General features: G+C 41.3%; 1 protein-coding gene across 1 annotated transcript in view; it reads left to right on the top strand.

The window, feature by feature from the left end:
- The window catches only part of ELP4 (elongator acetyltransferase complex subunit 4), a 131,250-nt gene extending 119,011 nt beyond the window's left edge, over positions 1-12,239 (top strand). Inside the window, exon 10 of the mRNA XM_031607402.2 lies at positions 10,470-12,239. Within this exon, the coding sequence (XP_031463262.1) occupies positions 10,470-10,601 (132 nt within the window). The 3' untranslated portion in view covers positions 10,602-12,239. The remainder of the gene's footprint in view (positions 1-10,469) is intronic.
- The last annotated feature ends 4,621 nt before the right edge of the window (positions 12,240-16,860 follow it).

The following is a 16,860-nucleotide window of genomic DNA, read 5'->3' as shown; positions in this document are numbered from 1 at the left end:
TACTAGTTTCTCTCCCCTCCCTCCAACCTATTTTCCTGCTATGGGTCAGAACTTAACAGCTCTCAAGAGTGCCTGGCTGAATAGCAGCAGGCTTCTAAATCTCAAATCAAGTGCTCTTCAAAGCACCTTACTTCTCTCAAGATGAAAACTTGAGGCAGGTTTTTCTGTCTGGCCTATTCATCAAGTATAGTCGACTGCATTGTTGACATTTCTAAACACTGGAGGGATTTTAAAGATCTTATTGCTCTAAAGAGTCTTACTTGGAGTAGGGAATAAAGAAGTAAAATGAACAAAATACTGACACATGAAAAGTGCAAAACTGAGTAACCGCTAGGAACATCTGAAAGCAAATAACCATAATTTGACATATAGTTTCTGTACAAAACACATCTTTCACGTAGGAATCTGCTCAGATGTTCAGCCCTACCCCCAACATCCAGATAAATAGTAATGTTTGTTTTAATCTCTTTTACTTACAGAAGGCTGGCATTTAACAGGATACCAATTTCTATCATGCACATTTAATACACTTGTTTGAGATTACACTGGGTCCTACAGTCCTGCATAGAGTCATTTCACAAGCAATTAGTGTGACCTGTCTTTTAACCTTCACCAGCCACTTCTCATTCTGGGCTCAAACTTTCCCTAATGGGTCAGTCTGCCAAAGGGTAGTCAACGTGACCACTGGATCAGCAGTGCAGTTTTCATGGGTTTTCTACAAGCAGTATCAATCACCGAGTGAAAATATGCCACAGGATGTTTTCATATCAAAGCTGGTTGCTCCAACACTGTGGATATTAAATTACACTTCAGCAGCTTTTGAAGTCTAAGGTTATTTGGTAGAAACATTTTTAAAGGGCTTCGTTAACTTGGGTTTTAAACTGAAGCCCTGCTAACTCATGACAAATCAGTATTGAAAGTAGGAGATATCAAAATATGAATGCTATGGTTTCTTCCACCTCACCTGGGAGTAACAGGAACTGAGCACCCTTCCTATCACTGCAGGTTTTTTTAGTGTGAGCAGACAGTGATAGCAGATTTGCTTTTCTTTCTATTGGCCTGCTTTTTGCTTTGCTGTGGAGCATCTGACAGCTGAATTTACTGTCGCACAGCTGAAGTTTCCAGCTTGTGAAAATTTGCAAACACTAACAAACTGGTCATCTGCTGGGCAGCCCGGGCTCCTAAGTGTGGAGGATTTTGTGAAACAGCAATACATCCATCTGTGTAAGTAGCGTGTACTTTTAAAGCAGGGATTAGTGATAAGTTTGCACTTACATCGCACTTTTTCATCTCTAGCACTGTTTTAAAGTGATTAAATAATCCCTGTTTTTCTTCACGTGCTCCTCCTGCCAGGCTGGCTGAGAAAATACCTGTAGCAAAGAACTTGTCTACACACGAAAAGCAAAATAAAATTTAAAAAAAAAAAAAAAAAGATTAAAAGCTCTAGAAAATTAGTCTGCTTCAAAAAGCTATTAAATTGTTCCTATCCCTGAAGCTTTACAAATGTGCTAATTGCTGTGTTCTGGTCGTGTAATATGTTTGTGCACAGAGTTAGGTCGATCCCCTGTTCCCAAAGCACTGCCTGCGCAGGGAGGGCGCGGGCTCTGGCCGGCCGCCTGCGATGAATCTTCCTCTGGGCAGCGCGTGCCTCACTTTGGAGAGCCCAGGAATGCTTTGCAGATGTGCTGTGCTGCCTAGCAATGGAAATTTTCTAATTCCAGCTGACCTAAAAAAGTAGATTGACTGCCGAGTGCTGGGCTACTCGTGGTGTAAAGCAGCGATGACCCCCAGCTTGCATTCGCGTTTACCACCCCCCCACACTTCTTCCTAAGCAGAAACCTGCCAAACCTGTGGCACTGCTCTCTTTGAAACAGAGCCTTTCGTAGCGTGTGTGTTTTACACTGTGTAGTGTAACCTAAAACTCTATGCTCGCGCTGTCTGAGCATGAGCAGTACTGCCTGTGTTGGAGAGATTCTGTGGGCAGACACCTTGGCCATTGTGCCATTATGGGTAACAAATAGGCAGTCAGAAGCAAAGTGTGCATGTGCAGGTATAGTTACATGTTCTGTGTTCTGCACAGAAACATGCATTTTTAGCGGAGGAGGAGAACATGAACATTGTTAATGTGCTCTAAAAGTGATCCACAGCCTCCAAGCAGCTCCTGCCTATTGCTCTCCTTAGGAAAGCACTTCATTAAATGCTGAATTTCATAGGATCTGTAGAGACTAAATACTCAAAATCAGGTAGAAGCTTCTAGGCAATGTGTGCTGTCCAGAAATTTCAATTCAGAGTCCATTCCCAGTTCTGTTATCATTCCTTTTTTAGTTGGTAACTTGGGCATTGAGATTCATTTGTAACATAGGCTTGCTGGGGCAGGTTGTATCTCAGAGCACAACCAACCCCTCTGCAGAGCGTTGAAATCTGGGCAATTTTACCAAGAGGCAAAACACTTGTTATCAGTTTATTTGTATTGTTCCACACCCTCGGATGAAAGGATAATCTTTAAATTGATGTATTAATGAGTTTTCTGAAACACGGCAAAAATTTTGAACAGAGACAGAAGATTGGTAGACAGCAACGAACTTCAGCAGATAGCTTTGGATGAGGACTCTAATATTTGGTTACTTTTCCAGCTAGGCTGGAATTTTAGAGGTTGACAATGACACTGCAATATGTTGTGCTTCCACAGAACAGATGCTTCCATTTCTGAATGCTGTTTCTCCCCTCTCTTCACTCACACAGCTTTTGTTTGCATACACAGAGTCTTGGTTGGGGAGCTTGAACACTTCTCAAGCGTTTCAGCAGAGAGACCCAAGTTCTCCTAGAGCAGCACAGGCTTCGCCAGCAGCTCTGGAACGTTTCCAGTGAGCCATCTGTGGTGTGATAGGAAATCCGTACTTCATGGCATGTTGCAATGTCATTCAAAGAAAGAGGAGTGGAGTCAGAGTCTCAGTGAGAAGTTTCATGTAGTTGCAGGACTGAATTCCTCTCCTTAACTTCTTACTCTTCAAGCTAAGAATTTGGTTTAGTCATCTGGCTTTCCTTCACAAGCAACAGAGATGGGCAAGCACTTGCAGGAATGATTCATCTCATAGTAAGTATATAATATGGGTTAGACAGCTGACTTGTAGACAGCTGCAACGAGGTTGAATGAATCCATCAGGGAAGAGAATGTGACATGAACATTAACGTCCATCCGGACTATCCTGAGAGCCCAAGAATTATTCAGACTTGCATTACTGTCCCACAGTCCTCTCACATAAGCTCAGGAGGAGAGGTTGAGCAAAAAGAACAGATCTAAGGATCTGTGTTAGTCTGCTTGCTTTACATGTGTGCCATCAGACCCATGAACTACTATCTGAATTTAGAACAGTATTTCTCTTCAGCTTTCAGACAATATACTCCAATCACAACTATAACTGGACTGAATAACGCCTGCTAGCTTTCCCTTTTTTCACTCCATCAGCCTTTTGTTACTTTTTTTCTTCCCCTATGCCTGTTCTCTTACACTTGGCTTTCTATGCAGGATATTTTTTCTGATAGAATACACGTGGTCTTTTTTTTCCACTTAGAAGAAGAAAAAAGCTTTGGCATTAATACAATATTTATATATCATGATGTTTTTCATTCTGCCTGTATATTTTAGCTTTTACTTCTTCCTTTCTATCTACTTTGTATATTCAGACTGTAAATTCTTCAGGACAAAGGCAGTCTTTCAGTATGTGCTTGAAAAGAGCATGTATTATGATAAGAGTAAGTATTATGATAGTGTGCTAAGCTTGTAATTCTGCTTGTATTTCCCTGAGTTTGGGATGGGATAATTGGCCGAACGTCTATAGTATCTGGACTGCCTATAGCCATCAGTGAGTATTCCAGGCCCCTTTATGGCATGGGGAGCTTCTTCACCATGCAAAGATTATGATTGTAATATTAAGTGTGGCTGTCTCTTGTAAGCATGATTTATAGTTCTCCATTGCCAAACTAAGGCTTGGAAGCATCAGAGAATGGAAATCTTGTGATATTTTTCTCTTTCCCTTCAATTCCTTCACATGTAGCAAATCATCTTCAGCACATCTTGGAGTCTTTCTTTAGAATGACAGAGTCTGTTCAAACAGCTGGTGGTTGCTGGTGGTTTTGGTAAAGTATTGACAAATGCTGCACATGTAAAAGCCCAGCAGTGCCTGCTCATGCATTAACAGAAGTTCCTCAGCATCTAGAATCCCCTAGGGATTCACTTTACACAAACACATACAGCACAGTATTTTATTGGTACAAATGATCTCTGAGATATTTTCACCCTAAAGAAATCAAGCTTTAACTCCAGACGTGGGACACGTAGTTTTCTATTGGAGACCAGAAGCAGTGCCATGCAGCATATCCCAGCAAGTCAGCACAGCTTGTATGTCTGTACAGGGGGTATGCTGGAAGGCTGCCCTGAAAAGGCACATACTGGATGAGATTCAGCTTTCTGAAATGTAAAATGTCTTTTACAAAATCATCACAAGAGGAAGTGGTTTCATTGTTCTTAATTTTAACAAGATGCTTTTAAGTCTATTTAAATACTTTTTGTAATATTGAAAACTCACAGAACATTAAGGCAGAACATTGCTGCCTTGGAAATAAGCTGGAAGTCAGAATTACCCTTGTTTTATTTTATGTTCTGTAAGTGATGGGAAGTAAGGCTTTTATAATTGTGTTGGGATATATTAAGAGCTATTAGCTATATATAAAAATTATTTTCATAGTAGCAATGTGTCCCTTAGCAAGCAGACAGGGATATGTAGGTACAAGTATATTTCTTACTGGAAGCTTTCTCTCATCACCTGATGTTAACAATAATTAATTTTGACAGTTCCGATTATGCTTCAACTTAAAAAAAGAAATAGGAAATGCATATGATAGGTGTGCTTATTTTAACATGGGTAAGTATTGTCATCATTAGTTATAAGTCGATCACAGTTACCTGCAAAGTAGAAAGTTTTAGAACGCTCTTTTAAAAAGTATTTTATCTTTCTAATCAATATAGAAAATATTTACCTAACGGTGATTTTTAAATGGCGATGTAACATATGTGAATATCTGTAAGCAAGGTGAGTTCTTGTCCACTATACAGAAACACAGCTACCTGCTGGTTTGTCTCTTCATTTTATTGAAATACTGAGAAAAAATGTAATGTGAGATTCTTAATAAACTGGTTTTAATGCAGTTTGCCTGAGGCCTAACTGCATTTATGGGAGGATAGTTTGGCACCATCCTCGCCACAGGTTAAAAGTGCACGTGGACTGTGAGGTGTGAGCAGTAGCCTAAGTCCAGGACTACACTGTGATTTCTGCCTGACCCAGGCCTTGGCTGGGCTGGGATGACTTGCAGTGAGAGTCTGCAGTTTCATCAACTCAGAAGTATTTTTAGAATTTGTGACCTTAGTAAGAGTTTTGTATCTTTTCATAGTGATATCGTAACGTTGTTATTGAATGAATGTCAACACTAGAGGTGTGTCACCCCATTAGACTGCGTGTCATATTAAAATGTAAATCATTTCACCATAGTACACATCTCTGGTGGCTCTGGACTTGGAAGTTGGCAAGGAAAGAAGCCAAAACATAAAGCCACCTCCATGTCAAGCATTTGAGCAAACTCTTCTTTCTAGAAGAGATTTAATTTCATACCTGCACATCTTCTGTATTTAACCTCAAGACAGCAATTTGTTTTTGCCAAAAAGAACAGCTGGTTCCCATGCAGGGCAGTGACCCGTGAGGAAGGCAGGAAACACAAAGTGTAGTGAGGCTACTGCAGGTAACATGCTCAGCATGGCTAGCAGAGCAGCACGGGGCTGTGCATCCTCCACAGGCTCCCTCGTTCCTTAAAGTATGCATTCCTGGTTTGCATTTCCAGACGGAACGTCCTTCTCCCCAGCCTGCCCATGGTATCTTATTCTTTGTTGAGGAATCTGTTTCCAGACGGGTGACGGTGACAATCACTTGACAATTTGATTATTTTCAAGTAAGAAACCAGGTTCTTCCAAGAGGAGGCTTTATAAAGCTGCATTACCAGCCTCCTGCAGCTTCCTCCTTAAACCCCATCTTTTTCATGTCACCTACAAAAATGCCAGGTCTTTTCCTAGGTACCGTGGTAATTGAAGTAAATACTAACCAATAGAAATGAGGCAGTAAAAAAAAGAAAAAGAAAGCATAAAGCATGGGCACATTATGGGCATCATAAGGAGAAAAGGCAGCAATAACAGATGAACTGCTGTACCTATGTGCATGCTTGTTTTCTCTTGAGAGGGCTTTACGGAATGGCCAGAGTTCTGCTTCAAAGAGAAGTGAGTAGGATACAAAGCTCCCCGGCTAGAAGCCTGCATCTTTCGTTTTCCCAGCATTCCTAAAATTCTTCTCCCCACCCTCCTCTTCCCCCTGAACCAAATCCCTTAGGCTTTGGTGACTTCAGTCTTCACAGAGTTGCAGCAAATGGAACTGGAAGGGATCTAGAGAGGTCATTAACCCATCTCCCTGCCCCAAGGCAGGACTGTAGCCATAGTAGACTAATAAGCAATTTTTTGGTCAGACATCCAAATAGAATTATGAAGATTTATTTGTTTAAAGTTGCAATTTCAGAAGTTTGGGCTCAGATGTTACAATTTTAATGTCAGTGTTAGCAGAATCACAAGGTTAGTTGCTTTAGTATATCTCAAGATCAATCTCCTACCTCGTTTTCTGATCGGACTCAATGATATTGCTGTTACCACTCCTGTTACCATTGATTTGTAAGAAGAATTACTCGGCGTTTAATCTTTGCCTATATATATATATGTTTGGTTACTATGTTATTACTAAATATTTTTATACTTAAAGAATGTCCAAGAATTTTTTCTCTTAGTTGTCCTCGATTAATGAACTATTGCTGTTTCTTTAATGTCTTGGACTTCAGTTACTTATGAGTATGTTAGCCAGTATAAAAGTGAACTCTACCTCACACAGATGTATATTTCCACAAAAATGAAAGGTAATTTGGTGAACCAATTATTGTTTCTACTACAGAGGTGCAATACGAGATTTCACTAAAAGACTAAAGGATTGCCCAGTGTCCCCTCTGGCTTGACACTTTACGTCTTCTTATCTTCCTCTTCTGCTTTTTTTTCCACGTTGAGAACAAATGAAGTCATTAGAAGTTTTCTTCAGGCCAAGAGGGAGGAGCAGAAGCAAAGTAAGGCAAAGTATGCAATAAGTTTTGTCTGAGCTGTTTTCCTTTCGTAAGGCATGCCCTGAAGCTGTGTGCTTAGCTGTGTTCTGTGTAATTGTGCCTATTACTGCAAAGCCCTCCTGACCTGACCTGGGAGCAGTGGGAAGCACCAGCAAATCATGCCCGTGTGCCAGTCACAGCTACAGCTCAAACACAGAGCTCATGGTGTCATGCTGCATGCTCAGCACTGCAGACACAGCCCCAGAGGAGGACAAGGTGGAGGGGCTGAGGCAAGGGCGGGTGGCCTGGGACCACAGCTTCAGGAATGTGAACAGGGAGTAGAATATGGGCAGAAAGGAGTGAGAGAAAGGCAGGACTGGGAGAAATGAGTGGGTTGACAGTGGTCATTCCCAAGCTTAATGATTCCAATGTGAGTGGAGGGGTTGGGAGCAGAAAGCTGAAAGTGGCTGGGGTGCAGGTAGCTGGAGGAGGGATGCTTTCTCATGAAAACCAGGGTCGGAGGCCTCAGTGAGCAAAGCCAGTCACAGCAGTGAGAGAGACTGAAAGGGAGCCTCCGAAATAACAGAGAAGTCTGTCCACCAGGAAACACTTTGTCCAAAACTGGAACTTTAAATGCGGCTGTTTCTCTGTGGTCAGCAAATATCTGTGACAGTGTCTGCCCACTCTGTAATGCTGGTGCTCAGAAAGGATCACAGCCTATTCAAGCTCTCACTGTGTGAGCACAGGTCCTGCAGTGCTGCCAAAACTACAGGGCTGCTGCTCATCCCTCGGATGCCTCTGTAATGCCATGTGATGCATTTCCAGTTTGTCTGTTTCTTTTTTGCAATTTTCTTTTTTATGGTGTTAAAATATTTTTCAGCGTTAATATATTTTGAAGCTGCACACAGAAAACATAAGGAATTGCATCCTGAGATGCCTATTGGGGCTTTGTTCAGATGTAGTATTTGTGTGCTGGGTTTCTGATCTTAGTGGCAGGATGGTAGTCAGCTGCTTTCAGAGGAACCTGCTGCTGTATATTGGTCAGAATACACCTGATCTGAGGGTAAACATGGCATATGCAGCGAGGCATGCTGCTGGAGATGTGGCCATTTGCTGTAGTACCTGACAACTGACCTGTAGAGAGGTCAAGGCCTGTGGAAAGAACGGTGCCGTAATGAAGACAGTAGGAGGATATCTTGGAAAGTGCCTCATCTCATCCCACCATGTCATTTCAGCATAGGGTTTGTATTTCTGTGCTCCTACTTGGTGTCTGAGGCCCTGGCTTGGAGCTCCTGAAGAACTGCCGAGTGCTTGCAGTGCAGCTGGAAGCTGTGGTTGATCATGTGAAGTGCTGCACAGTGCTAAGCAGGATGGACCATCAAGTCCTGAATGGCTCAGGTTATGTTCCTGAAAATAGCAGATACCTTTTGCCATGTTTTGTGTACCTCAATTCCCTATCCATGACATGGAAGTATCTTTGCTGCCCTATCTCAAAGGAGTATCAGGAAAATACCTTCACTGGTATTTGTAAAGCATTCTACTGCTATATACTAACATGTGAAATGCCATTCTGTCTTTAGAACGAGTTCTGAATAGCATACAATAACTACATCAGAAAAAGCTCAGAGAAAACAATGACAAGAAAACAAAATTCTGAATAGCTGGTCCCTAAGTGAGCAGGTGCATCCTCCTCACTGAATTAGATGGGAGGAAAAGAGTATATGTGTATGTAACTAAGTGCTGTATCATAGCACATTCAACTGTAAAAGCTTAATTCAGTCTCACCACCCAACCTGAGCAGTCTTCATTCTGACTTTTCCCATCTGAATCTTTGCAAATTTAGAAATGTTCTTCTGTCTTTGTCTTCTGCTTGTGGTATGTTTTCATGTACAAGCAGAGCATGGAGTAAGAGGTTGTAAAGATGTCAAAGTTGATTTTTTTCCTTATGACCAGCTCTTCAACTCCAGACCAGAATAGCAGGACTTAACAGTGATGCAGAAGTGGAGCACAGTCATTGTCCATGGCTGTACCTAACGTTATGAACAAGTGGGACCTGCAGTTACAGGGTGCTCTGCCAGCCTGAGTCAACGGGGTGATGGGCAGGAGCCCTGGTATTGAAGCTTACCTGTAGATATGTCAAGATCCTTTTTTCCTACAAGAAAAGTGGCAAAAGTATCAAATTAAGGGCAGCTGTGTATGTTTCTGTGTTCTGACAAAAGCAAAAATACAGCAGAAGTCGAGCATAAGCGTGGTCTGCACCACCTAGTAGAGCATTGGAGCCATTATTGTTGCCCTGCTCCCTTTAGAAAGCTGTGCAGTTCAGGCTCTGCCTGCTAAATCTTTCAAGGAACACACTTCTTCCATGATATCGGTGTCATAAATAATTGCACAGTGTGGAAGATGCTCAGCAACCTCAGCTGCTGGCATTCAGCACCACACTGTCCAAAAGCCAGCCAGTAATTCACAAACCAAAGCCTCCATATTACATTAATTTTCACGTTATGTTACCACAGCTAACTCGTACTGCTATTTATCTCCAATGTAAAGGAATCCTCAGGGAAAGAGTGGGAGTACTTTTGTCACAGCTGATCCATAAGGGTTATTGTGCAGGAGCTGTGTGCTTGTGGACATTCGGAACCTGTGCCTCGATTTCCTCACCTGCAAAATGGATGCCATGTTCCTGCAGCTCAGAAGGGACAGCAGAGCTTGTTTAGCATGTATGATTGCCCTGTGGAAATGCAGCTAATGTCACTGGTAGTTTTCACTGAACGCTGTCAGCAGGACATGAGGATGAAGCACGTAGCAGAATGGTGTTGCAGTCAGGGTGATCCCTCTGTATCTTCTGTCCACTGCATCATTTATTTTCAAACTCTGCCACAAAGCATGCGTAAGTGTGTGAAGAAAAGCTACGTGTATATTGTCGTGACACAGAAATGAAAGCATATGCTGTAGCGTTTGTTTTTCGGGGAAAATTGTGGAGATGTGATTAAATACCTCCAGCAAATTTGGATTATGTTTAGAAAATTTTCCTGAAGAAAAATGTATTCTGATTTACAGAACCCACTGTGTTGAAGCACACAATGAAAACGCACAAAGCTATTTCCAGGTCAGCCTGGAAGCATACATGGCTAGGATACATTTTTGTGTGCGTGAACATCAAACAATCAGGAAAAAGTGCATTTTGAAATATGCTATGGAAAATGAATTCTGCTGCAATTACTCTTCTTTTTTTTCTCCCTGTTTTTCCCCTCTCTCTTTCTTCTCTCCCTCCTGAAAACCTCCTGCCACAGCGCCTGCACTTGCCTCCAGACTTGTCAGACACAGTGAGCCGCTCAAGCAAACAGGATCTGGCAGAATCCGCCAAACTGCTGAGCTCAGGATGTGGTGCTATGGCCATCGGCAAGAAGCACCTGGACTTCTAGTGATTTCTACTTAGCAGTTCCACTCAGATTTGTATGACACTCTAATTATGAGTGTTAATGACTTATATAAATATTTTTCTTAATGATTTGACCCAGCAGTCTTTAAAAATACACATTATCATATGGTGCCTTATTTTTTTTTTTTTTTTTTTTGTCCTGGTTTCTTTGTGCTAATTTGGGGCTTGATTGGATTTTGCTTTTGGTTAAAGCTTCTGTTATGTTGGTTCCTGCCATTGTTCTGCCCTACTGGAAATGTACAGTGTTTTTATCCTTTCCTTCAAATATGAAAACAAATATTGCTCCTTCATTTCTGTTTTTTTAACAATAAAAATAAAGGATTTTTTTCTTAATGGAATTTGTATATACGTGCCTTTAATATTTGGTGTGACTAATAAGTCGGACTGTTTATTGAGATAAATGAATGAAAGTAAGCAATTTGTTACCACATGTTATTCCAAGATCTAACTGCACATTTATTGTTTTTAAAACCTTTTTTTTTTTTTTTTTTTGTAGCTGAAATACTATGAGGAAATTTCAGGAAATACTTTAGGTGTTTTATGTAATGTCTAACAATAAATTTAGGTTTTATTCTGATCTGCCAGTAATTGAGAATTGTTGTTTTTTTTTTTTTAATAGGAATATATTATAGATAATTAGTTTGCCTTTTGGGTTAATACATGTATTAAAATGCACTTGAATGGAATTTACTAAATGTAGAAAAAAAAGAATTGATTTCCTTATGTAGTTCAAAACAGTAATCCTGGACAATTGAAGTCAGCACTATGAAATTATGTCAACAGACATAACTCAAGATTGAAATTCAAGCCGACAGCTACATTAATGCTGGAATACCAGAAGAGTGCATTTGAGCTTGGGGAAGAGTATCACAACATGCTGGTCTAAAGCAGGGCAGAGCACAAAAGTAATTCGGGCTCCTTTGCCATCGTATATATTCTGCTTGTGAACTTGCAGCTGTTTTGTATGCATCTCCGTGTTCGTACCATCAAACAAAAGAACGGTAGAGCAATGCTGACCTGTAAATTAAAGTGGTTTGCATTGTTTCTTCTGAGGCTTCCTTCCATTTTGAAAGCTAATATATTCTTCTCTGCCGAACTTGCAAGCCACCCAACTGTAAGATTGCATTACAGTTGCAGATTTTTGTCTTTCTAATAGTATATTACATGGCTGGAGTGAAATTGACTCTTCGGAGAACGTGTTAATACGATGCAGTAATGCTAACTTATTTTGATGGGTTGGGAACCAGGAGTTGGTTAAGTGGCTTGCTTTTTTCTTATGCAGTCCAGGTTCTACTTTATTTTTTTTCTTTGACAACGCCGTGTAAAACAAAGACACAGCTTTTAAAACTGTCTAACTAATATGATGAATGTCAATCACTTAAAAAACTCCACTGTAGCATAAACACATACTGTATACAGCTTTTATTCTGAATTAGAATAATTGAATCAATGACAGTGATTTGCCAGGATGTCAAATCTATCCATCATATCCTGTCACTACCAGTTTATTTTTTGTGATCAAAATCAAAAAGACTACTATTTTGTCATCAGCTATTTCATTAGTAGTAACAATCAGGTTTTCTCTTCTATATTTTTTAGATATGCCTGTTATATTTTTTATTTCTAAAGACACAATTTTTTTTTTTAATCTTTTCAAAATAAAGTTTCAGAACTGAACTGTCAGTTTAATAAAGCAAGAAGACATCTGCTTTCCTGTGCCAATATATTTAAAATATTATCGTTGATGTCTCAAACATTTTTTTTTCTTTTTGTATTATGTGTTACCTTGAATGGAAGTTCTCATTAGATACTTAATTGTGCCTTTTGAAAGCGTGAAGTGATTCAAATACTTGGGATAAAGTGATTTTTAACAAAGGCGAAGTTTTACATATTTCGTCTTTTTAATGTAAATAACACAAAACACAGTGTTTCTTTGTGAAATACAAAGTCACGAGACACAGGAATTGCTGCCAACATACTGAAATAGGTCACTGACCTAACACGCAGGAGAGAAAATATCATGGAAGTCACAGACCATTTCTAGTTACCATATTAACCGAGAATTGTTAGCGAGCAGTGTGTGTATCACGCGTACGTGTGCAATTCCCATGCGTTTAGAAGACATGCATTTCAGAAGCTTCCATAGCCTAGCAAGCTAACAATTATTTTAGTAATAAAAGGAACTCCTCCTGCAAATCTGCATTAATCTTTTTTCTGATCCACTAGACACGCTTCGTGAAATAAGTGTCACGGTATACAGATGTACCGTGTTGTTTACCTAAGGCAAAAGCATGTAGCAAAATTCTTCTTCTTTCCTTCCAAAATACCCTATCAGTTACAACAACATGTGACAGTGACTCGGCTCATCTATAAATGGAGGATGCAGCGATGCCACGCGGGCGCAGGTGTCGTTCTGCACCAAAAGAGCCCCAGCTCACTTTGGGCTCAGGAGGCAGAGGTGGCGATTTCATCAGATCTCCCATAGCCACCCTTTGAATGTCAAGCTCTTGTACACCAAAGAATCCTCCGGGTCTTTCTTCTCTTGGCTTGAAGACAAAACAGAACTAAGGAGTGCGGCTCGGGTAATGGAAGACAGGCTATGGTGGGCTCTGTTGGCAGGCTGTCACAGTGTGCTACCAGCTGCATCCCACATCGGTGCAGCCCTGTGCTGGATGGCAATGGTATGCAGGGTGAGCACAGTCCCTGCAGTGTTCGAAGGGATTTTTCCACAGGGGTGATGGTGTGAGGCTTTTCTGTTTGTTGGAATTTTCAGGCAGAACTTCCCTAATTTTGACAGGTTACAAACCGAAACCACCGAACTCAAGGGGGAAAGAAGGATTCTGCTGCACTGACAACATTCCCACTGCAGTTACTGCCCGAGCTGAACGTAATTGTCACACGCAGTAAAGAGCAGTCATGAAAGTTAAAGCACTGTGTCTTCTAATATGTCTGATAAAAATTCGTTATGTAATTTCTGTTCCGTTGAGGTTTTCAAAGCATAAGTATTTGGAACATGAGAAGAATGTTATGATAGATTAAGTCTTTTACTACACTTGTAAAGAAATTACAAAAGCAATTTCAAGGATGCAGCTGAATTCAATTATCTGTAATAGTGGATACAGGCATCTATAAATGGGCATTCAGCTACTTCAAACTTGAGACATATGGTAGTACAACACCGGTTTCAGCTTTAAATTTAATATAAAGTAGTGATGCTGTTCCAAATGCTTCTGGAGAAGTGCACATCTACTTACAAGAATCCTGTACCATGCCAGTACTGAAGAGTGAGCTGTAATCAAGCCTTCCTGAAACCACAAGGTTGTAATGCATCCCTTTAAACATTTATCTGTTACAAATATTGCACACACAATGTATGTATTTCTCCAGGATCATATACTGGAAATCTAGTAAAATGTTCTTCCTTTGCCTGTGATGAAGAAAAATCATCGTATGGGGCACATAAAGAATGGGAAGAAAGGCTTCTGTGCCTCTAAGATGTGGTGGAAACAAGTTCTGTCCCCATGACATTTCTTGAGGTTTTTTGTTTTCTTTTGTGAGCTACCTGAGAGCCAGGCCTGCATTTCTTTTTTAATCACACTGAGCACATGATGGTGCTTAATCAATAATAAGTGGACTTGTGTAGAATAAGGGAATGAAAGTGAATCTTCATCGTGTGAAAAAAAAAAAAAAAGGCAGCTTGAATGGGAAGAAAATTTAAAAATTCCACAATAATTTCTGTTTCTAGTCTAATATAAGCAAATGTTAAGCTCCATTTTTTCCAACACGGTTCCTTGATGTAGTGGATGCCTACGTCTGTATTCCCACATCTGGATGGACAGGCAGGATTTCAGAAGCACTGAGCACCAAACATCCTGGAGCATCTGCTGAGAACTCGTCCACTTATTTAAGCTCTGCTTTTAAACAGTTTTGAAAGTTATCAGACACATCAAGCTAATTTGCAGACCTCCTGTTCCTATCAAAACAAAGATATCTTTTGTGCTTTCTGTGTGTTTTTGCAAATGGACATTCTGGCACTGTAGAACTTCAGGTCTCCAGGAAGTCAGTGCAGCTTTAGATGAGGAGCTAGCTGGCAAGATTAGGTCCAGAGAATCTTCGTAAAAATTGTATCAGATCTGGAGAATATGCATCTGTGTATTCCTATATAATAAATAATATTAAAAAAAAAAAAAAAGGTAATGCCTCGCAGCATTGAATGTTAAATCCCAGATGTAACAAGAATTTTTTTAAAAATCTTCACAAAATAATGTGGCAGAGTTTGATTTTGTGCACTCAGAATTCTCTCAGCACCGAAGGAAGGATCAGGTATTCTCTTAAGAAGTCTTAAGAAGGTCTAAGAAGCAGGCAAACTTCAGTGCAGTTTTAGCTGATTTTTTTTTTTGGACTCAGATTGGAGCAGAGCACAGCAAAGAAAGCTCTGACATGAATTTTGTTGGGCTGGGCCTGCTGAACAGAAATGAGACACGGAGCCTTCCCCAACACCCTCCAGACTGCTCACAAAGGGTCACCAGCACAGAAGCCTCAAATATGGCAGCATCAAGGCATCAGAGAAGACTTCAGCACGGTCAAACACTGGGAAAGGGGGTAAAGAACAAGTAGTGTGGTTGGTAGGCACAATTAGTGCATGGTGGAGAGCATGGCAGGTAAACACAGCAGGGAAATGCATGTAGGCCTGGCCATATAGAGTTTTCAATCTGCCTTTGCCCAAACAGCTGAACACCAACATGGAGCAGCTTAATCATGGACCAGAAAGACACGGGGCCCAGCAGGAGCCTGCTTTAAGGAGAGATGCTGGGGTCTGAATGCCTCATCTGGAAATGGATGGTATTGACTTCAACTCAGAGAAATCCAAGGGGACAACTTGCTTCTTTAAAAGCAAAAAAAAAAAAAAAAAAATTATAAAACTTAAATGACTGATCTTTTATTTAATCCAATCTGGCAGAGGGAGTTTTAAAAATAAATAAGCCCTCCCCTGCAGAATGCGAATCACAGAGCTGCTGACTACAGGATATGAATCTGAATATGGAGCCAAATTTGCAGAGAAACAGTAGAGGTAACGCAGTTCCACGTAAATCATAATCCTGGTGCCCCATATGCAATTTCTATGGAATAACTGCTCAAATAAATGTCTCAGAATCCATCGGCACGGGGCTGACATGGCGGAGGTTATCTGCGCATCTCCCACCTCCGCGGGTGCAGCTGGAAGAGCTCATCATCCCTGGGGAGGGGAACCGCAGCCCGCAGCCCTCACAGCACGGCTGCTGCAGCGTACGTGAGGGCTGTCAGGTGCCTGGAGGCAAGGCAGCCTCTGCTGGAGGCCTGCGTGCGGCTGCCCGCTCCTCCAGCCATGGGAAGCCTATGGAGTGGTTGGGGCCTGGCCAAGGGGATGGGGCTGCGTGCGGGGCGAGGAGGGAAGGCCCTGACATGGTTTCTGTCTGCAAGCAGAGCACAGCGAGCACAAACACTGCAGGTTCCTGATGAGGCTCCAGAGAAAGCAAGATTTGCAGCATGACGGGGAGACAAGGCCGAGCGGCCATCATGGGCTCTGCTCCTCGTCCTCCATTCCTACACCTCTCCCTGCTGGGAGGGCGGTTTGTATTGGGGTATTTCTCAGCGCTGATCGCACTTCTGCTGAGGAACATGGCTACAGGAGCTCATTTAGCAGGTGTCTCATCAAAGAAAAGCTGTTTAAAAAGATGCTACATCACTTTGAGAGCAGAAGAGCTTCACTAGCTGCATGTGGAGCAATGTGCGGCTGCTGGAGCTGAGCACAACAGCAAATGGAAATGAACGGGGGAAAAAAGGAAAAAGAGTGATGTTTTTCCAGCTTTCCTACTGCTGTTTGCACTGTGGAAGCACAGATCAAATTCAAACCTCAGCACAACTCTAAAACTGCACTTATTACCTAGTGAAAACAGAACAATATATTTCAGCCAGGAATGCCTAAGATATCAGAAAAAAAATAAAATAAAAAAGAAAAAAGAAAAAAAGAAATCTACAGACACAAAAAGACCACGAAATAGGACTGATGGCTGAAAACCCTGGGGCAGGGTTCTGTGTGTTACCAGCCCCAGGCTCATTTCTGCAATGGCAGTATCAACCCCACGTTATGCTGCCCGAAGTAAACCAGCACTTGTATATTTTTATAAACAGAGGCCCAGATAGAGGAAGAAAGGGGTGCAGTCCTCTTTCTGCTGTCTGCCAGGCATTACAATCTGAGTGCT

The sequence above is a fragment of the Phasianus colchicus genome, chromosome 5 (genome assembly GCF_987193195.1).
Source record: "Phasianus colchicus chromosome 5, bPhaCol1.hap1.1, whole genome shotgun sequence".
In the NCBI taxonomy this organism is placed as follows: Eukaryota; Metazoa; Chordata; class Aves; order Galliformes; family Phasianidae; genus Phasianus; species Phasianus colchicus.
This window is presented reverse-complemented; position numbering and strand designations above follow the sequence as displayed.